Raw genomic sequence first — 23315 nt, 5'->3', positions numbered from 1 at the left:
TAAATACAAATGGACTTTAAAAAAAAAAACTTTAATATAGCAACTTCATCTCGTGGCTTTTTTGATATAAAAAAAAAAACTATTGAGTGCAACAGTAAGTTAACTTTCTACACTGACCTCCAAGGACCTTTGTTAAAAATGACTAATTTCTTCTCTCTGTAACTAAACCAACCAACATCTTTGTATCAGTTCACAATGAAAAACAGTGATCTGTCTGTGAGCATTGTGTTACTGGAGCCTGAGCTCCAGGTTAATGCTGCTTACAGATTCAGCATCATTAAGGGGCCATTTGAGCACAAACTGACAAAGTCACAAGACCTCTCCACTATTTTAAACACCACTCAGCTATTGTTAACCAGCAAGCAATGCAATATATAATAAGTGAGTTTCTTTCAGCAAATATTTTATATAATGCTTGATTCAGTACATTTCTACTCAAAAAATGTCGGATTTATCAACAAAAATGAGCAATGGGTCAATGCCATACTATTGTTACAGATGAGATAACACTAACAAAGCAACATTTTCAAACAACACTGGATTGATTCATCAGGTGCATTTCACTACATGGAAAAAAGAAGAAGAAAAACACAATACTACTCCCTTAACTTTTTATCACCATGGGTTTGACTCCCTCAGTCCATTCCCAGGCTTTGCAGGACTTTGGATAGGCTAATTCAGGAGGCAACATCCTAATAGATGTCCTTGGATCACTTATCTAATGGAAGTCTGTTGCAATAATGCACTATAAGAAGGTACAGATAAAACTGGCCAAGTAAATGAAGATGATGCAAAGTTGCTACAAATAATATTTGCAAACTCTATTTAATATGTTGTGTGGATTACCTTTAAAAAAAAAACAGCACAATATGATGTGTGGATTAAAAAACTCCAAAAACTAAATTTGTAAATTGTAAATTGTTAATTGTAAATTAAAATCAAACCATAAACATAAAATAGAGAAAGAATGAAACATATGAATTTAAAACTAAAGGAATGACAGATATACAACACCATAATACAAATATTTTAGTTATTCATGACTATGAAAATTGTAGAGTCACACTGAAGGCATCAAGGGCTATTTGACCAAGAAGGAGAGTGATGGGGTGCTGCACCAGATGACCTGGCCTCCACAGTCACCGGACCTGAACCCAATCGAGATGGTTTAGGGGTGAGCTGGACCGCAGACAGAAGGCAAAAGGGCCAACAAGTGCTAAGCATCTCTCGGGGAACTCCTTCAAGACTGTTGGAAGACCATTTCAGTTGACTACCTCTTGAAGCTCATCAAGAGAATGCCAAGAGCGTGCAAAGCAGTAATCAAAGCAAAAGGTAGCTACTTTGAAGAACCTAGAATATGACATATTTTCAGTTGTTTCACACTTTTTTGTTATGTATATAATTCCATATATAATTCCACATGTGTTAATTCATAGTTTTGATGCCTTCAGTGTGAATCTACAATTTTCATAGTCATGAAAAAATAAAGAAAAATCTTTGAATGAGAAGGTATGTCCAAACTTTTGGTCTGTACTGTATATATATATATATATATATATATAAGTGAGTTATTCTTTAGCTCTGGTGCATTTACACGCAGACAAAATTCCAAAATAACTGAAAGATACAACTCCTCGTAAAGCGTTTGAGCATACATGTGTGCTTGAAATTAAAAAGAAATTACTTTTCTTAAATAAAGGGACATGGACACTAGATGAGAAAATAAAATTGTGTCATCCATTGTCATTTAACTTTCATGTGGTTCTCAATGTGTAATATATTTAATATATTTTTAAAACATTTACACTGATATATATTGAGCACTGCTTGCTCACATTTCTTATAATTAAGCCTAAAATGTGTTTAAATGTCACTAAATGATGAGGACTGTATGATATTTGAATAATATTGGTCACCTAAAGGATTATTAGGAACACCATACTAATACTGTGTTTTTGACCCCCTTTCACCTTCAGAACTGCCTTAATTCTAGTGGCATTGATTCAACAAGGTGCTGAAAGCATTCTTTAGAAATGTTGGCCCATATTGATATGATAGCATCTTGCACTTGATGGAGATTTGTGGGATGCACATCCAGGGCACGAAGCTCCCGTTCCACCACATCCCAAAGATGTTCTATTGGGTTGAGATCTGGTGACTGTGGAGGCCATTTTATTCAAGAGAACAATTTGAAATGATTCGAGCTTTGTGACATGGTGCATTATCCTGCTGGAAGTAGCCATCAGAGGATGGGTACATGGTGGTCGTAAAGGGATGGACATAGTCAGAAACAATGCTCAGGTAGGCCGTGACATTTAAACGATGCCCAATTGGCACTAAGGGGCCTAAAGTGTGCAAAGAAAACATCCCCCACACCATTACACCAACACCACCAGCCTGCACAGTGGTAACAAGTCGTGATGGATTCATGTTCTCATTCTGTTTACGCCAAATTCTGACTGTACTATCTGAATGTCTCAACAGAAATCGAAACTCATCAGACCAGGCAACATTTTTTTCAGTCTTCAACTGTCCATTTTGGTGAGCTCGTGCAAATTGTAGCCTCTTTATCCTTTTTGTAGAGGAGATGAGTGGAACCCGGTGGGGTCTTCTGCTGTTGTAGCCCATCCGTCTCAAGGTTGTGCATGTTGTGGCTTCACAAATGCTTTGCTGCATACCTCGGTTATAGTGGGTATTTACCGTATTTTCCGGACTATAAGTCGCACTTTTTTCATAGTTTGCCTGGTGCTGTGACTTATAGTCAGGTGTGACTTATTTATCAAAATTAATTTTACATGAACCAAGAGAAATGAACCAAGAGAAAACATTACCGTCTACATGCTGCTCAGTGCTCCTGTAGTCTATTACTGAAAACACAGAGCGCCCTCTCGCGGCTGTAGACGGTAATGTTTTCTCTTGGTTCTTGGTTCTAAATAAATGCGACTTATAGTCCAGTGCGACTTGACTTATATGTTTTTTTTCCTCATCATGACGTATTTTTGGACTGATGCGACTTATACTCAGGTGCGACTTATAGTCCGAAAAAAATGGTACACAGTTGGCTAGAGCAGAGCTGATTGGGAAGAACGGAGGTGCGCTCACTCTATTGGTTAGTAAGACTGCCACTCAAGGCTGGCAGTCAAGCATATGCTCTGGAACAGACTGATATCGCGTCCACATCGCAGGGTTTTGCAATTAGCAAATCAAAACATTTCAAATCATGATTTCGATTCGATTTCGATTAATCGCACAGCCCTATTCAGAACTATGAATGCCACATAAAATTCAGTTTTGTTAAATGACACTTGTCAATAATTCAAATTTCCACAATTCACAAATAGTTTAGTCATATTATAAGCTCCATAGGATCCCTTTCATTCCTCAGCTAAAAAGCAATTCTCCAGCTTCAACAATAAATGTATAAAACCATGGCCAGTGCAACTTCAGTATAAAAAACAGATAACTCATGTGTTAGAAATTAAGTATTTTTGAGTCATTTCTTAAAAAAACTTTTCATGAGACTCATTTGTTTGTGAAGACTTGGCTGTTTGTTGTTGCAAAGAAAGATGTCTTCTGTTTATTTCACTCACTCTCTCATCGTATTCAGTTTGAACTGCAAGCTCACAACTCTACTAAAACGATTATATTGCTGTGCTGGTATACATTCAGTAGGGACACTGCCAATGAAGCCAAGTTATGGAGCAGGAAACACTGTCATGATTACTGTTCAGTCTTCATGCTGACACAAGTTAACAGAACTAAATATTATGAATATCATTGAGTTAAGGCATTTCTTTATTTTCAATTGGAATCGGTTCTGATAAAGGACCAGTTCCCAACATGTCATCATATACGTTTTATATATCACAATTTAAAGTTTTATCAATAATGTTGGGGGCCAATTTCATGATCTTGCCTCAGCCTTTACAACAACATGAATGAACTGGCTGTAAATATAATAAATGCAAAAGACATTTTTGGGCCTCACATGATAAACTGCTTAATGTGAGTTATTTAAGTTTAGTCTTGTCTTAAGCTGACACTAGCGCTGTATTTTGTAAACCTCCATGGCAGCACCCGTTTTGGCATGGCTGTTTTTCCTCTCACTAAGAGAGTGAACTGCTTACTGCAATCTAATGATGCCAGCCCAGAGCTCTTCTGGTTGGAAGACATCCATGCCAGAGCATTAGGCAAGGGTTTGTGTAGCTTGTAATTTACGACATTGAGGGAAACGGGCAAAAGGACAATATGGGGGGAGGGGGCATGGCACGGAAGGCTTGGGAATACCAGGGGGCAGTTTTGAAACCCAAGTGGGTTCTGCGGCTCTGAATGTGTTTTGAAGTAGATGGTAGAAAGAAAAAGGGAGAAAGGCAGAGGAACGAGAGTTAATGCTTGAAAGAGAAGTGTTATGGTGAATTCGCTTGATCTTTAATTAGCTACAGTAACAAAGGTGAGCTGGATCCAAATTTTCTTTCCAAGAATTGAAGTACAGTGGCAGACTTGAAGCTGAATCTAGACGGAGGCTTAAAGGATGTCTTAAAAGATTGCATTAGTGGCATAATATTCCTTCGATCTTCACAAAGACTTATGATAACTAAAATAAAATTGGTGAAAATCTCAAAACATCTACACAAAATCCTTATTACCTAAATCCCTATCACTTTAAACAGTTTGTCCAATCTGTCTCCCAAAATATCACAAACGGTTTACAAATACTATCCTCTAAATAGTATTTCTGGAAAGCACATGTTTCCATTTGTGTGTTTGTTTGTTTGATTCTGAAGGGTTTCCAGTTTCCGAGCGGAGACAGATTAATGAGTGAGGATACAGAGCAGATGCCTGGATCAGAGAACAGTCTGATTGCATAATAGTCAGGAAACATAAAAGACCATTACTCAGTCAGCACTCAGTGTTTGATTTGACAAAGACTTAAACTAAGTCAATTAGAAATGATTTTGCCAGTAAACTTCTAAATAAAGAATTTTTTTCGAAACACTCATGCATTGAGTGCAACATCAATATAAGCTTGTTGTCTTCGCTGAAATGAGCAAGCCACCGCCGAGGCTAGAAATGTTAGATCAGACAGACTTTGTGGAGGTACTCTGGCTGCACTTGTACTACTCAGTTGTTTTACTAATCGGTTTTAAGGCCATTTCATGTTCTTGTACCAGAATTTGAGGAATGTAGGCCATTTGAAAAGCCACATCTTAGCTTTCCATGCACACATGGAATGACAATGGAGTCTATGCTCACTAACATTTAACCCTGACAGAACGGACTACTACTGCCAATAGCCTGACAAAATCAAAATAATGCATCACAACAGCACTTCAGTTTTTTCTTATTTAATTCTAGCACTCATATTATATGAATTTAGCAGTCAAAAGCTGTTAAACATAGCATACGCATACATATATTACACTTACAAACACACACACACCTATAATTATCACATATTTATATATTTAATATTTTAATATAACATTTTAATTTCACACTAATGTTAGTAAGTTTTATTGATGTAACATGTTTTTTAACAGTTTAACTTAAAAAAGAAAAAAAAGAAAAAGCAAATCTTACAGTTATTAAAAATGCATATAAACAAGCAATTCACACATTATGGTAAAAATAAGATAAATCAAAGCTACAAATGACAAAGGGTGCTTTAAAGGGATATTACCCAAAAATGGAAATTCTGTCATTAATTACTCACCCTCATGTCATTCCAGCCCTGAAAGACCTTTGTTCATCTTCAGAACACAAATTAAGATATTATTGATGAAATTCAAGAGCTTTCTGACCCTGCATAGATAGCAACGTGACTACCACATTCAGGGCCCAGAAAGTTAGTAATAACATTGTTAAAACAGTCCATGTGAGCTTAGGGAGTACTTTTGACCAACTAAAGCCTGGTCTAAAGTCAAAGGCGCAGTCTTTTTTTCTTATTTAAAAAGCATGTTAGTAATATGCGCCTATAGGCACATTGCGTATAACGTATAACGCGCATAAACTCTGCTTACTACACACACAGGGATGTGCAGCAGCACACAAATGTGTCAAATATAAATAATTAAAGGATCGCACTGTAAAAGATTTTTTTTTTGAGTTGGCTGCAACACTTTACATTGTTGCCTGTTTTTTTTTTTTTTTAAGTAATTTTCTTTCCTCTTTTTTTTTTTGGCATATTTGTGCCACTCAGATTGTCAAAGATTTAGATCATCAAACTAATTTTAATATTACACAAAGACAATGCAAGTAAACACAAAATGCTGTTTTTAAATGATGATTTTAATTTATTTTCCCTTAATAAATGAAATCATTATTTTAAAACTGCTTTTTGTATTTACTTTGTGTAATATTAAAATTAGTATGATGATCTGAAATGTGTATATATATATATATATATATATATATATATATATATATATATATATATATATATATATATATATATATAGATATTTATTTATTTATTTTTTTTTTTTTTTTATTTTTTTACATAGGAAGGGAGCACTGTATAAATACCTACATGTCATCATGGACAGTCTTTGCATGTATGAATTAGGCAATCTATTTGCTTGTGGATGAGCAGCTTTGTTTCCTCTCTGGAGATGTGTTCAGTCTTTGATCTTGCAAATTAAATAAACAGCAAACCCACCATAGCGTAAGTGCAACTGCCTCTTAAAGGGAATAGGGGATGAGACTCTGATTGTTTTATTGCAGGTTATGTCGAAAAAACACACCCATTACTAATTAAGAGAATAGCATTTTAGTCCATGTGCAGGGCACGTCGACCATTTTTCCCGTCGTTAAATCAAAATATATTTAGAATGTTTTTTTTTTTGTTTTTGTTTTTATTAACAAAAATTAATGTTCAGTAAATTCTAATTTTAGTATTACAGCGAGGTGAATTTGGTCTGTTCTCTAATGCACAGGGCAATGATGACACCAGAATAGAAAGATCAATTATTCTGCTTACATAAATATACATAATTACATTAGACACGAATGCTTGCACTCTGTCCCTGACTACACATATTTAAAAATGTAATTTATTTGAATTTATTGATGATAAGTGAAACACATGAAAGCTCAAATGTGTGACTTTTTGAGTTTATTGTATTTGATGTGCCACTGCCATATTTTATGCTGAATTAAAACTGCCTAGGGTGAACTGTACAGACTATGTTTTGTTGCTTACCATGACACATATTCTGTATTGCAATATATTGATACAACATATAGTTACACCCCTAGTAATACAGTACATCTCTAAGAGTCTAAGTGTGAAACCATAGTGAGTTGAAAGGGGGATCCCACACACTGCATCCAGCACAGTTCCCGCCAATATGACGCAACATAATCCCTACAAGCAGAAGCAAGTCTTACCAAGAATACGCTCCAGCATCTCAGCAGAAATCACTGCTTGCTTATCAAATGTGAAAGTGCAGGATATCATTCAAGAGGATGTTGCTTGAATTAAGTATAATAGTAAAAGAAGCAGGAATGTCCTCTATTATGATATATAATGCAGCCTTAACTAGGCCAAGTGTAGTGTATAAGAATTCCCAAGGTAAAACCAGAAGGAAAGGAGGTTGTTGAATCTGAATTAAGCATAGATTGGCCTACATTAGCAGGTGGATTGGTTCAATACGTGCAAGAACTCAAGTGAAGGCCAACCACCTCCAGTGGCCCTGCGTTACAAATACATAGCAATTACTGTACTGTAAATGAATTACAGTGGATTATGACATCTATAGATGTCAATACTGATAATATGCCCTGTAATAAGTGATATAAAGGCTGATTATTATCTTTTTATGGAGTACTGGACATTTGTGATAGATTTTAAATATAGAACAACATAAATATATGATAAGATGAAGTCTTTATTATAGATAGCCGTAATGACAGAAACATATTGCAAAACAGATGCTGATACAGATGAGCATGGATGAGCTAAAAAGATCTGTATGATTCAAGAAGATAACAGATCTTCATATCCTGCATAAATTAAGGGATTGATTACCTCAAGCGGGTGATGATGATGCTGGCACTGAAATAAGTCCTGTTTAGTGTTTTTCAGAATGTAATTTTTTTTAGCTGTGAAATCCGATGGGAGTCAGTTGTTACCCTAAGACAAAAAGTCTTTCTAAGTATTATAACAAAACACATTTTTCAGTGCTATCTCATGACCGATTCGAATGTATTTTATAGGGCCGGGACTCGATAAAAAAAATTTATCTAATTAATTAGAGGCTTTGTAATTAATTAATCGAAATTAATCGCATATAAATATTTCACCTGAGAACAGTGAGAAGTAATTTTTTACACATGGATTTATAGTATACCATTGAATAATGACTGAATACATAAGCTTAAGCAACAAAATATTGTTTATTTTTGTTCAACCAAGTCTAGCAGACCAGTGCAATTTTTGCCATGAAGTGTAGCAATAGCATATTTAGAAACAATTTAGAAATAGTACATTTCAGAAATTCAGGAAGCTTATAGGTGCTGGGACCTTCTGTAAGGTGTTTTTTAAGTAAAACACAATACTGTCAATTACATTCAGAACATTGGAAACACTGACTATTAGAAAACATCTCTCTGTTGCTTCAGAGGCCATAACATACCAAGTCCAACTCTCAATAACCTTGGCCAAAACAATAAAGAGTTCAACATAAACTGTTGAATCAACAAAATAATACATAGTTCAACATAAAGTGTAAAGTCCACGCTAGCTGCTATATGTTTTGCGTTGAGGTGATACTTGAGGCTCGATGTCTGCTGCGGTGATGTGCGAACGCTAGTTGGTGCTCCAGTATAATCGGTCCGCCAAAACTAATCCAGTGAGAAACGCTCCGCGGTGCAAAAATAAGTTATAAAAAATGTGGTAATTTTTTTTCTGTAATTAATGAATCTTAGTTAACGAGTTATTTTATTTTTTTTCTAATTAATTAATCTCAATTAACGCGTTAAAGTCCCGCCCGGCCCTAGTATTTTACAAGGTGGCTAATTTAGCATGAATTCGTACAGCCTCACTCATACGATTTTTTCATGATTTCTGTGAGGGATAAGTTTAGGGGTGGGGTTAGGTGATCATTTGTACGAGTATCTACAAATTTGCCACCACGTAAAATATGTAAGATTTTTCACAAAACATAGAAAGTCATATGAATGAGGTCATAAAAATGCATACAAATTAGCCACCTCATCAAATATGTATGAATTGGCAATAGACAGGGCTGTTTTTTTTTTTTTATGGTTGGCTAGTTGAGCCAATAGTGGCCTCACCCTAAAATACTGTTTTTTTAAGGCATTTTTATAATTGGTAGTAATATGAATATTTTTAATAGCAGCACTGGCCCAAAAAGGAAAGTTTTGTTTAACTGTCTGACATTGATCCTTATAGTACTTAATTTATTTAAATATTTTATCACGATTTCCAGCAAATAATAAGAAATATGCCAACAAATAAACATCATATACTCGCAGCATGCTACGAGAGAAAAAAAGTTCCTCCTGAACTACACCGCTTTGGGTTAAGCCCAGATGATGAACAATGCCATTCTCATTAAACACAAAACCGCTGTTTGGCAGGGGGCCCTTTATGACACACTAATTATTTCAATCATACAGGAACTAGTCTGTAGCTCCAGGAATTTTAAGGCTGACCTTCAAGGTCATGATTGCAGTCAGAAGCAGTTTTCATTTGGACCCCCAGTGAGTTGACCATTACGAGACAACTGAGTCTGTTTTCTTCTGTCAGAATTGAGTATCATCTTCCTCATGTTTCAAAGTTATCATCTCAGTCACCAGCAGAAATAATAAAAAAAGCCACTTTCGGCACTCAAAAAGCAACATCAAAAAGAAACAAATTAGAGTTTGAAGGTGTGCTTGGCTGGAGTGATGCATTTTGTTCCTACTTTGGATGGCTGTTCAGCTCCACAAGAGGCATTAGATTAATTAACACTGACTTACAATACAAAGCACTTTGAACTGAGAGAGTGCTCGAACCATGGCCAGATTGACGTGAAACTTTGTGCCCACTCCCCTAATCAGTCATTAGAAAACCAACAGCCAATGGTGAGTTTCCTCTGGAGAGCAGCCAAGAACAAAAGAGTCACAGTCATAGCCAAGCTTGCTCAAATTCTTATAATCTCCAAGTATTCTTGTAGCAATCATGAATGACTTTTCCCAGAACAGTCAAATAAATAATTAAAAAAAAAAAAACGTTTTAATGATACGATCAAATACACTAATATAGTTAATTTTGATAATACTTGTAAGCTGGTTCAACTTTAAATAAAACATCAGACTTGCAGGGGTGGGCATGATGTCATTAAACTTACTTATAAGGCAAAATTATAATGTCTGTACATTAGAGTCTGATTCGCACCATAAACTGCAAATCTACTCTTATGTTCTGTGTTTGGTGGAACATGTTGTTAAATGCAGTTTCCCTTATTTTCTTTACACCGAAATAATGACCTTTTAAAACTATTTTCTAAATTCCAAATTCTTTTTCAACTACACTTAGAAAGTTACCATCCAGATTCTCGCGGTTGTCCCTTCATAACACAAAACACAGACTGCTGAAGTGGCATGTTATTTCATGCATTATGAAGTATTACACCTAATAACCCCCCTGAGTCATCCTTTAGCAACTGTGAGTACACCTGCAGTGTATTTCCATTGCATCACTACATTCTCACCTCTGCCACAAGCATTAACCCTTAGCTATGTGAGGGCACATCAAGATACCGCACTTAGTGCAAGCACTTCCCTGTACTCAGGCACATTATAATGTGTTTGCAGGGTCCTGGGGGCAGCAAGTGAGGGTCAAATAAAGCTCCAAATAGTTTTAAATAGTGTAGGAACACTTAAGGAGGAGGAAACAATATGGGTATGGAGAGGAAGTATTTAGCAAACTCTGAAATGGATAAACTAGACCCTGTCAAAAGTTCACATTATTTCAAATGACAACAAATTGCAAATGTATATATATTACTGCAAAATGTAGGCTACTGTATGTTTGGCACCACTGATTTTCCTCAAAAGTTAAGACAACATTTAAACGTTCATCCCAATTTTAGGAAATTTGAATCCTTATAGATGATAAAAAACGGGGAAGACAGAATATTTTAAACAATAACAAGGGATGAACATGACGATTGTGGACATATATGTGCTCAGGGTATTAAATTACTAATTTAATCAATAAATCTAAATCAAAGAGTACCTTTCCTTACTTAATTGAAAGAATGAACTACGCAAATCAAGGTTAGATATCTGAATAGACAATTTTTTGTTGTTGTGTTTTTTTTTTTGTTTTTTTGTTTTTTTGAATTATAAGCAATGTTGCATCTGTAACTATGAATGAAATCTAACTCTTTTAGTCGTGCGTAATAGCCTGTGCGTAAAAGACACGCGACTGCTTTGGAATATGACAAGATACATAACTAGTCTCGTTTTCAAATAACAATACAACTTTTACATAGCCTAGTAAGAAAACATTCGATGCGACCAACATCGTCAGCCTCTCTCTCACCTTTCTTGAACTCCTCCAGCATCGCGTCGAGTTTAGTGTCGTTGAAGACGAAATGTAAGGGATGGCTGTAGAACTTGGTGATCGTCTTCAGCGGGGTGCAGTCGTCGGGATCCACAAACGCAAGGTCCTTGACGAGCAGCAGGTCCACGATGTTGGACCTGTCGCCCTCGAACACCGGGATGCGCGTGTAGCCGCTCTCCATGATCTCGCTCATGCTGTTGAAATCGAGCGACGCGTCGCCGGCGATCATGAAGCAGTCGCGCAACGGGGTCATGACATCTTCCACGGTCTTAGTCCTGAGCTCCAGCGCGCCCTGAATGATGTTCAGCTCCTCTTTCACCAAGTCATTATAAGGATCCGTGACCCTCAACATCTCCAAGAGCTTCTCTCGGTTGTACACCGTACCAATCTCCTGTCCGAGGAGATAGTCGAGCAGTTTACTTACCGGATAGGACGCGGGGAAAGTGAGGAGCATGAAGAATTTGGTCAAGAAGATTGTATTCGCTCCCACAGCAAGACCGTGTCGTGAACATATCGCTTGAGGCACAATCTCTCCAAATATGACGATGCCGATGGTGGACATCACTACAGCTATCAATCCAGAACCGGCGATATCATCCAGCAGGATGGTCAAGGTGGTGTTGACCAGAACATTCCCCAGAAGAAGCGAGCAAAGCAGGTAGTTTCCTTGGCTCCTGACGGGCTCGATCTTCCTGGCGTAGTTCTTCTCCTTCTCCGTCCCGCAGTTCTGGACGATCTGCAGCTCCATGGGATCCAGCGCCATCAGACCCAGGTTCAAGCCGCTGAACATGCCCGAGAGGCAGAGCAACGTGGAAATGAAGAAGACCTGGAGCCAGAAAGGGAGCAGGAACTTCCTCTCCTCCACCACGATCACTCTGGTGTCCTCTCCGTCGTGATAGATCCACGTGTTCTCCGTCCACGGGTCGTGCGCGCCCGCCGCGGCAGGTGTGGAGGTGGCGATGCACAGGTAGTACGCTTTGCTCCTCTCAGTCTTTCGCAGAGGCTTGACCTCGAGCTCCACGATGCCAGATGTCTTGCGGTTCAGAATGATGTTGGGCAGGATGAGGATATCCGAGGTCCTGATGCCACAGGGGTGCAAGCCCGACGTGTCCTCCTGACTCTTGTTGTCCCCCGAGGATCTGTCAATGGTGCCAATCACTCGGCTCCTCTCGTGCTCCGTGAAGGCGATTTTGGACCACGTCTCATTGTTGATGTTTTGCCCGTACACCCTCAATCTCACCCGAGACCTCTCGCTGACCCGCAGATAGCCCCTGTCCATGAAGGAAATGTCGTCCGTGTCCTCAAGTCTCAGCCCGATGATGACCGTCTCCTCTCCCCCTCCTTCCTTGCCACTTGTGGGAGTAATTAAATAACTGCTTGCAGTTAAGAAAATCAGAGTTAAAGCTCGGACCCGGCTAAGTGACGCCATTTTTCGAGGGGGTACTGGATACGACGGTTCTGCCATGTTGATAATGGACAGCCTCTTGAATGAAAGGGCTTTTAAAAATCAGAGCCAATCCGGCTTCATCACCGCTGCGCGTCGCCTTGACTTGTGCATCAGGTCTCGCTGAGCCCCGCTACGCGGCTCAAACTGATCACACTCCAGCGAGAGCAGCGCGAACTCGTGCCTCCGCTGGTGTCTCGGTGACAGGCGAGCGGAGCAGCCAATCCGGAGGCTCAGCTGGGCGGGGGCGGGGCTTGCGCCGCCGGAGCAGCCAATGAGCTCCTTAAATAGTGGCACTTAATGCAAATAGCGCAAACAGGAGTTTCCTCAAACTCCTCGTGACTGTTTTTGGTGTTTTGAGAGGGTTCTTTGCTGACAGCATCTTTAAATTGTGCCAATATACACTCTCGAAATGTAGTAAACAACTAATAAGATTATAGTGTTTCTTCAACAGCGTAGGGACGTCCTGTGGACTTCTGAAAAATCAAACGAAATCACGCTTTTCACTGGTTTCTTTAATTGGTCTTGTGTTTAAGTGGATACAAGCATCTTAGGATAATTATTGTGTCTGAATGTGTCCGATAGCACTCTGTGGTGCAAATGTCACTGTGGAATAAAAAAAAGGGGGAAGGCATATCATAATGTAGCTGTCCTAAATTGCATCACAGTTTGGATCACTAACGTTTCACAAGATGTAACTATATCCTATATATAGGCCTATCCTATATCTTATTTTGCTAAAAAATAAATAAATAGGCCTAAACAAATAAAAGGAAAGTAGGGGTAAGAATGGACCTCACCCCCAACATCTCGGGGACACACGTCCAAAGCGTGTGCATAGTCCACTACACCACATATCATGCAAGAAGACATATTTATTTTGGATTTTAATAGTTTGACATTGAATGTCTGGGTCTGTGACAAGCGTAACACAAAATCTTTACATTAAAAAATGAAAATAAAATTGATAAATGTAGACAAAAAATATTTCAAAGGCATGATAAAAGGTTAACATGACCTCCACATACTGTAACAATTAGAAAAAAATAAAATAAAATTATCATCCCGAGGCATAAAGGTGCTCATAGTTGAATACACACCCAGTCATCCTAAAAAAAATTAACAATGCTATAAATGAATTGTGACAACACAAAAACTTATATTGTATGTACCTTGCATAGATAAGGCAGGGATTAGAGGGATCTTAAGAAACGCAAGACGTGCAAAACCTATGAAAGGATATAAAAATAATCATGGACTCAGATCTCCATATAGTGAACATTTTATCATTATCAGGGATCAGAGATCAGTCCAGACTGTAGGAAAGTTGACTGATCGTTAATTAAATTTCACAATCCTACAATCTTCACAGCCAGGCAGTGAAAGTTCACTTTCAGTAAATTAGACAGAATAAATAAATCACTTTTTACAGGAACTCTGCAGAAGTTTCCATAAATAACTCAATTTCTGTTCTTTTTCAAAAAAAAAAAAAAAGAAAAGAAAAGAACACCGGTCCCAGAATGGGAGCAAACGGTAGATGAGTTCCCCTTCCACCTGAAAGCCCTGTTGTGAACCCTTGAGGGAAAGAGCTAGATTACATTTTAGAAAAATGATTTGCATGTCAGAATCATTAAATGATTTATTTAAATGTATATCACATCTGAATGCTACAGCTGATAGTAATACCCAGGCAGTCAGCTAAAAAACACTTTTATTACAGCAGTGGGTTGATTACAAAAGTTCAAGATTATTTGAAGACGTTCAAGACATTTGTGTTTTCAGTTAACTTGGCAACACAACAGAAACTACAATAAAGATTCAACCTGCCAGGTGAAAGCTTTAGATTATGCAACAATATAGACCTGTGCGAGGTACTGGTCAATGAAATACATTTATCAGTATGATTACAGATGCATTTAAGCCATTACAAGATCGATTGATTTCTTCTTGATTTTTCTTTGTGTTGCCTATCACAAAATTATAAGTAATACTATATTACTGTATAGAGTAATGTTAAATTGTATACACAATCACGGTCACAATTAACAACAAATGTGTTCTTTTCGAGTCCAAATCGAAGAATACTGCATTGAAATGAGCTGGGATTACTGGCAGCATGATTTCTGGTCTCCACAGCACGCCCCAGTGGAAGGAGCTACACTTGCACTGCCCAACTGCTGGAGCAGCTCAAAGGGATTGACTGACACTGCCTGGAGAGAGAGAGAGAGAGAGAGAGAGAGAGAGAGAGGAAGATTCTCAGTGGTGCAAAGTACACTTTATTCCTAATTGACATCATTTTGGTATTTACTGACACTGATTTATTATGCAGGTTCACCATATTTATGTTATTATTATTGCATGTTGTATGTTTACACTAACTGATGCAGTTTGTATATATATATATATATATATATATATATATATATATATATATATATATATGGGAAGATGTACCAATGTAACAATAGCAAGAGTCATCAGGCTCAATTTGTGAAAGCTTGGCCACCAATCCTCAAGCCTCAAGCTCATCAAATAACTATTACATAAATGAAGCCTGGTGAATTCTGCCATTGTTGTCCTTGATTACATGAGTATGTCTTTTAGTATGGTTGTTTAACATCTATGCACTATATTAGCTAGGGTTAAAAGAATTGTTGCTAAACATATAACTCATCGGAAACAAGGTCAACAATAATCACTACAATAATCCTCCAATCCTTAACTTTTCAGTATTAACTTTTTTTTGGCCAGCCAGATCTCCATAAATACATTGTGAGTATACTTTAATAAAGTATTTTTCTCATAATAATACATATGATTTTTAATACTTGAAGATATATAGCTGCATTTAACTGGGACCATCACATTTTGTGAGGCTGGGGTATCAAAAAGTTTGAAAAACTCTGGTCTAAAACGACCATGTGTAAAGGTAAAAACAGCTGAAGCATGTCAGGAATCTTTTTAGATCAAGAATAAATCCAAACAAGGCACAAAACTATAAGTCAGCATTTCTAAAATAGTTCTTTGGTGTTGTAAGTAATTCTAAAAATAATCCTTCCTTGTGTTTGAAGGGACTGAATCACCACAAGCACTGATAAGATGCCATTCTTTGTTCGAAAGGAAGGCCAATTCTCTGTGGCCAAAGCTTTTTGCTACAGCTGGATAACCTTGTGTGTCTGTGACTGATCAGACTAAAGCAACTTAGTGGGTCCAATGAGAAATATTTTGAATGCAAGTTGTTATTTTGAAAGCTGATTAGTCTAAAATTGCAACAAAAACTCAATTTGAGCATTATGCAAAGGCATAGTATTGTAAGACTAAGAAAATGAGGCATGTTTAACACACTGCTAGGAAATGAGTCACTTACCTTGGGTTTGGCCCAGCATTCTCCAGAGCCGGAGGTTTTCAGCCCCTGATGCCGAAATGTAAATTCTCCAGAAAATCTGGAGTTGCTCAAGATGCTGGCCACATCATCATCAACCCATGTCTCTTTATCTACCTAGAGAAAAGACTACAGTGTCATGACCATTCTTGTTCACAACATACACAACGGTTTAAAGGTTTGGGTCAGTTTTTGAAAGAAGTCTCTTCTGTTTTTCTGAAGAAGTCTTCATTTACTGGTCCAAATAATAATAATAAAAAAAAAAAAACAGTTCTATTGTAAAGCATTTAAAATGTGATTTATTCTGTTATAATTGTGTTATAAGTTTCATAATTCAGCTGATTTATATTTTTGTGGAAACCATGACACTTTTTCACAATTCGTTGAAGGTCAAAATAAACTTTTTCTCTATTTGAAATAGAAATCTTTTGTAACATTTTAAATGTCTTTAATATTGCTTTTGATCAATGTAATGCATCCTTTTTCTTAGAAAAACAATATCACACAAGGTATAGTTAGTCATGATTCAAACACAGCTAAGCCATTTGGATGTTATTCTGACATTACTGTTCATTTATTAAAAAATATTAACTATTGGAATAAATTAGGGGACAATTTGCTGGACCTTATATTCATTTTGAGCTCTGTTGAAGGAGTAAAGCAGATCTAGATGTATCTACACACCTTAAAGGTATACTGGGCATCAAACTCGAAGCTTTCCTCCACACCGGTCATTTCTCCATTGTACATGACCAGACAGGACTTCTTCTCTGAACCTTTCGGTAATTTGAAGAGCCGGTATGTGGCTGACACAAATTTGTGGTCACCTAAACAAATTCAACTCAAAGTAAAACTATGAACTTAGACAATTATGACTTTTTTTTTTTTATTATTATTTCAAAAAAATGTATATAATATGAGGGGGAAATCCTCTCAGTGTTCAAATGATCATGGCATCAGTTTTATTTTTATTTTATTTTTTTGATTCAATTCTAAACTTTGAACCACTTTCAAATTAGCAACAGAGGCTTTGGATGTTTTTTTTTTTTCAGTGGTGGAAACTCAATAGTTCTACACATAAGAACTTTTTAGGTACAAAATCCCACATGTGGTACATAATGTGGTAACTGTGGTATAAGAGCAGTAATTTCCTCCAGACCATCGAGGAAGAGTGTTCTTGAACTGAAAATCATAACTGTTACTATAAGAAGGTGGCATATTTGAACAAGCATCTCACCAAGCAGTTTCTCTAGTTCCTTGTTGCTCACAGTGATGATACTAGCAGTAACCAGTCTGGGTTTACAGAAGCCAACCTCTTCAGCCAGTCGTATCAGGTCTTCCCACCATAATGCTCCACTGAGACATTCACCTGATCAATACAAAGCAAAGAAGACTCAATCAGTGACATTCAACACAAGAAAAGTTAAACTTGCAATGTTTAGAAAGCAGGGTTTCTGCGGGTTTTATGATTTTAGGTTTAAGACCAAGTAAAGAAAGTGTAAGGAATACATTTAAGAGAACACAATGCATCATCTGTTGCAAATATAAATGTCTAGGCAGCATAATGAGTTGTATTAGCTGTTGTATTATACATTTTAGAATACAAACTTAAAATGGATCTCCATTTATTTCTGCTTTGTTTTACAAGAAAATAAGCTTGACAAAAACAACTGAGGAAGATTTCATTTCATTTTTCGACAATACATGCAACACTGTGACTTAATAAATGTAAGACTTTCTGCTCCGAATTAAATCCCTTTAAAACCTTGATATGTAGAAGGCAGATTGGGATATTGTAAGAACTTTTTAAAAAAAGAAAATTTGGACAAAAAGTTTTGATGTTCTTTCCTACCCCATAACACTTTGTTGGCCTTGAGGTCTTCGGGGATTCTAGCATCACTATAAACATCACTAAAGTACAGTTCCCCTCCATCCTAATGACAAAGCAGATCAACCTCCTTGTTTATTAATTAATGAGATAAAGTTATGCAGATATGCATATTTGAAATAAAGTAATATGTTTATTTTAAGGGTTCTAGGATATTATTATAGCATCTGAGAGTCAGGGTTGGAAAAAAAATCTGATTTAAAAAATAATTCGGCGTGAACTGGAAATACCTTCAGTACGCGGTAAGCCTCCCTCAGGACACTGGCTTTATCTGGTGACAGGTTCACCACACAGTTTGAGCTTTTGAAAGACAAGAACAAAGACTGCCAATAAATTGCTAACTACGGTAACAGTTCCGCATCAGCAAATAATCTTCACAAATAGGCAACTATTATGAAACTTTGAAAGCTTACATGATGATATCATACGACTTCTCCTCCAGACCGGCCTCTGCCAAGGCCTCAATGTAGCCTTGAACAAAGTTCACGTTTGGCTTTTTATAACCAAATCTTTGTGTGTGGTAATCAATGTATTTCCTAGCCACCTCAAGCTGTAAAACAAAGACATCTGAGCAGTTCACATGCACTGTTTTCGCCATTATGTCAAATGCATTTAGGATAGTACATAAAAAATATATATTTATTAGTGCTATCAATTACAATATTTAATGTCTAATTCTTAATCTCATATTTTGTTTAAAAAACAATCAAACAATACAACTGTATATTTTAAAAGGGCATGCTTTTTAAATGATCAGTTTGCTTTTTTTAATTGAAAAGCAGAAGTACAGGTTTGCTAACGGTGTACTAATAAATGAACCTGTAGCAAAAGCCTGCATTACCGCATTACAGAGTCATCTGAAACCTGAAGTGAATTTACCTGATCTTCAGTCATGTCGATGCCTGTGACACGTCCCTTCTCTCCTACAAGCTGGCTGAGCATGTAGCAGTCCCGTCCGCTCCCACAGCCGAGATCAAGCACGCTGCAGCACTCCAGACACTCAGGGACCACCAGACCACAGCCATAGTACCTGCCAACAAGGGGTCAGTACTGAATCATCAGAATAAAGCTATATAACGAATTCATATCAATCTTATTTTCATATAATCTTATATCAATTTCTGGCTATGTTTTTAGATTTGATATATCATTTATTTTAGATGCAGTATATCATCAGGGAAAGTGACTCTTTTAAGCCCACTGAAATCTGAATATTGATTTATGATTATTCCTTATTAATGAGAACAGATTTCCAATAGATTAGGTGTTTAGGTAGAGCTTTAATTCATAGCAATATATGTATGTATATATGAATTTATATAGTATAGTTTTACATAAAGACTTTTCCTTTTGAAAGAATGAGCACTTTTATTCACAAAGGATGCATTAAATTGATCAAAAGTGACATTTAAAATTTTACAAAAAGGTTTCCCTATCAAATAAATGACGTTCTTTTGAACTTTCTAATAATCAAATAATCCAGAAAAAATGCACCATGGTTTATATATAATTATTGTAAACATTAACATTTTTAATAATACTACTCTAACTGTTTTTATTGTATTTTTTTTTTTTTATCAGCCTTGGTGAGCGTAAGACCCTTCTCTATCTTACAGTTCCCAAACAGTTTTTCACCCAAATACATAAATATACCAAGGAAATAAATGATAATTTCAGTAAATCACTTGTCTTTCTTTCAGACTGAAACTAAAAGTGACATTATATGGTTTATGAGCTTATTGAGGCCATTACAGTACTTCCCTCTTCATTATGTCACAAATACATCTTCTATGTGTATCATCACAACATTCATCGAAGTAATCCTCACTTTGCAGCAACATCTGGATGGATCTCAGCTATGACTTTTCTCACGTATGCAGGAACAGGCTTGGCAGACGGGACACAGGCATTGCTTTTCAGATCAGATGTCTTCTTCAGTGTCTTTCCATAGTATTCCTGTATTAAAGATTCAGAATTGCACACCATTCTGAGCATTAAACGTGTTTAACACAATCCAGCCATTACAATATTAATGTTATTATGGTAACTAGGTGTATTGGCTGCGATTTGGGCTGTAGAAGATAGCACTGATAACATTACTTTCATTTTGTCACACAAAACCACTTTAAGTTGTACAGCCCTTAAAAGTCAAATTGGTTTTGGTTTTCAAGTTCGGAAAAAAACATACCTTAACGTCATTGTAGACACTTGCAACTGCAGTGTTACTGTGAACAACAATAAGACATTGTACTGCGAATGCTTGACTTTGTTGTGTAACAGAATAGCTGTTGGGCTAAGTTACTCCAGTCGCTTCATAAGTTAACGTAAAAATCTATTTGTTATTACCAAGAGTGGGCAAGATACTGACAGCCCAGTCACTTTGTCTGCTTGAATCATATTGCGAATCAAATGTAAAATATTAGACTACTGAGTAACAATAAATATACAACAAAAACAGTTTTACCTGGCTGCTGTACGTCCGTCTGCCATGATTAAATGTTGAACGAGAAGGTGTTTTTTCTCGCGACTTCCGTAACACGGTCAGCCAATCAGAGAGCAATACTGGAGACCGAACTACTGTCATGATGATTATGCATAAAGTATTGCAGTAAATGAGACATAATGCAATAACAAAATATTATATAATTATTTATACGAAGATAAGGGTTCAAATTAATACATTTACAAAATACTACAGTTTGATAACTTAAAGTCGATCTGGATCAGCGCCACTTCCGGTGGCATCTCTGCCAGCCAGAGTTCGAGACATCTGCCAAGGTCCTTCTCTCCGTTTCTGCTGTTTGCTCGGTAAAAACTACACTATGTATATACACCCTTATAACCTCTCTGTTGTCACATTTCCCTGTTTAAACAAATATAAAAAAAAATAATAATTATATATATATGAAATCGAATCAAACTAGTGTCTTTACATTTATTCTAAAATAATAGCAAAATGCAGTAACAATACAATATATTTTATTTGTCAACTGATGTTCAGCTGTTCTTTTTAACTTTAACAGCGGGTGTCGCTGTTGGACTGTTACTTTTTTTAAAAAATGTTACACTTTTCAATGTCACATTTTGTATATTTTTGTAATATCGATAACTTTCTCATCCATTTTTTCCCCCTAAAGAGACCCTACCTCCATTGCCACGACTGATGGCAGTAGCCATACATCAAAGAAACATCATACATTTATTCATCTTATAATATGATCATTGCGGCTTTGATGTTATGTAAATTTTGGCAGATTATTTTACATTCATTTCATGCGTGCAAATTAATAAAGTGATAAACGGAAACTGGGCAGTTCAATTAAGTATAGAATTTAAATGAATATAGGAAAATGTGGGATCACCGAAAAATGGAATGTTTTTATTACAATTTGTATAACTACAGTTTTACTACAAAAAGCATGCTTAAACTATAGTGAGTGTAGCAAAACATTTTAACTGTAATTACCTTTTTTATTTGTTGCAAAACCATGTGTAATTTTCATACGTTTTTTTGCAAACAATTTAACAGTTATTTTATAATGAAAATCAGTATAAAGGTGCATCTCAATAAATTAGAATGTTGTGGAAAAGTTTATTTCAGTAATTCAACTCAAATTGTGAAACTTGTGTATTAAATAAATTCAGTGCACACACAGTGAAGTAGTTTAAGTCTTTGGTTCTTTTAATTGTGATGATTTTGGCTCACATTTAACAAAAATGCACCAATTCACTATCTCAACAAATACTTTAGAAGACCAATAATCAAAATAAATAAATAAAAAAATATTTAAAAAATAATAAAAACTTTTTAGTGAATTGTTGGCCTTCTGGAAAGTATGTTGATTTACTGTACATGTACTCCATTTGCTTTAATTACTGCCTCAATTCAGCGTGGCATGGAGGTGATCAGTTTGTGGCACTGCTGAGGTGGTCTGGAAGCCCAGGTTTATTTAACAGTGGCCTTCAGCTCATCTGCATTTTTTGGTCTCTTGTTTCTCATTTTCCTCTTGACAATAGATTATCAATGGGGTTAAGGTCTGGTGAGTTTTCTGGCCAGTCAACCACACCAGCACCATGGTCATTTAACCAACTTTTGGTGCTTTTGCCAGTGTGGGCAGGTGCCAAATCCTGCTGGAAAATGAAATCAGCGCCTTCAGAAGGCTGGTCAGCAGAAGGAAGCATGAAGTGCTCCAAAAATTTCTTGGTAAACAGGTGCAGTGACTTTGGTTTCCAAAAAAGCACAATGGAGCAATGTTTTTCTGAGCCAAAATCATCACAATTAAAAGAACCAAAGACTTAAACTACTTCAGTCTGTGTGCATTGAATTTATTTAATACTAGAATTTCACAATTTGAGCTGAATTACTGAAATAAATTATAATTTTCCACAACATTCTAATTTACTGAGATGCACCTGTACATATGGTCACACTTTTATTTTGGATCCAATTCTCATTATTAACTAACCTTTGACTTTTACCTCACTAAATTATTAATTATTTATTAGCCTACTGTTCAGGTATAGGGCAAGATGTAGAATATGGTCACACATAATAATAAGGCATTAGTATGTGCTTTTTAGAGTATAATATAGCAATATGAATGCAACTAGTTCATATTCTGATCGCATATGCTTGCTGGTATATAATATGCATCCTCATCAAATATTTTATTTAAAAATAAAACAGAAATGACTGGTTGCAGCTGCCATGGCATCTGGGGATGCCTCCGGAAGTTGCGCTGGGACCTGCCGCTGCCAGAGAGAGCACCAGCCCCAGCAGGACTAATACATAGACAGTAAAAGAAAGGACTTATATCTGCTTTTGGTTTGAAGACGAGACGCTGGCAAGAAGACTTACGACACTTACTGAACGAGACATCGTTTGTGAACAAAGTGAACTAGAACATCTCGTTCATAAACAAACTAAATGTACTGTGACCTCTCCTTCTTGAACCGAGGCCTTCGACCGACTGAACGAGAAGTGCGGTGATTATAAGTGTACAAACGGTTATTTAAAAATAAATAA

The 23315-nt window shown here is 36.6% G+C and overlaps 2 protein-coding genes across 2 annotated transcripts in view; both read right to left on the bottom strand.

Moving 5' to 3' along the window:
* The window catches only part of LOC113044414 (metal transporter CNNM2-like), a 32127-nt gene extending 17562 nt beyond the window's left edge, over window positions 1–14565 (bottom strand). Inside the window, exon 1 of the mRNA XM_026204392.1 lies at window positions 11555–14565. Coding sequence (XP_026060177.1) covers window positions 11555–13040 — 1486 coding nt within the window. The 5' untranslated portion in view covers window positions 13041–14565. The remainder of the gene's footprint in view (window positions 1–11554) is intronic.
* Window positions 14566–14769: 204 nt separating this feature from the next.
* as3mt (arsenite methyltransferase) lies at window positions 14770–20844 on the bottom strand. Its single transcript, XM_026204397.1, has 11 exons — window positions 20754–20844; window positions 20478–20514; window positions 20118–20245; window positions 19169–19319; window positions 18703–18839; window positions 18520–18589; window positions 18254–18335; window positions 17639–17770; window positions 17086–17228; window positions 16387–16518; window positions 14770–15229 (listed from the first exon to the last, which is right to left on the bottom strand). The coding sequence occupies exons 1-11, from the start codon at window positions 20777–20779 to the stop codon at window positions 15125–15127; spliced, it is 1143 nt and encodes a 380-aa protein (XP_026060182.1). The 5' UTR covers window positions 20780–20844; the 3' UTR covers window positions 14770–15124.
* Between the last annotated feature and the right edge of the window lie 2471 nt (window positions 20845–23315).

The sequence above is a fragment of the Carassius auratus genome, chromosome 26, assembly GCF_003368295.1.
Source record: "Carassius auratus strain Wakin chromosome 26, ASM336829v1, whole genome shotgun sequence".
In the NCBI taxonomy this organism is placed as follows: domain Eukaryota; kingdom Metazoa; phylum Chordata; class Actinopteri; order Cypriniformes; family Cyprinidae; genus Carassius; species Carassius auratus.
The sequence above is the reverse complement of the archived record's forward strand: the minus strand, read 5'-3'. Positions and strand labels throughout refer to the sequence as shown.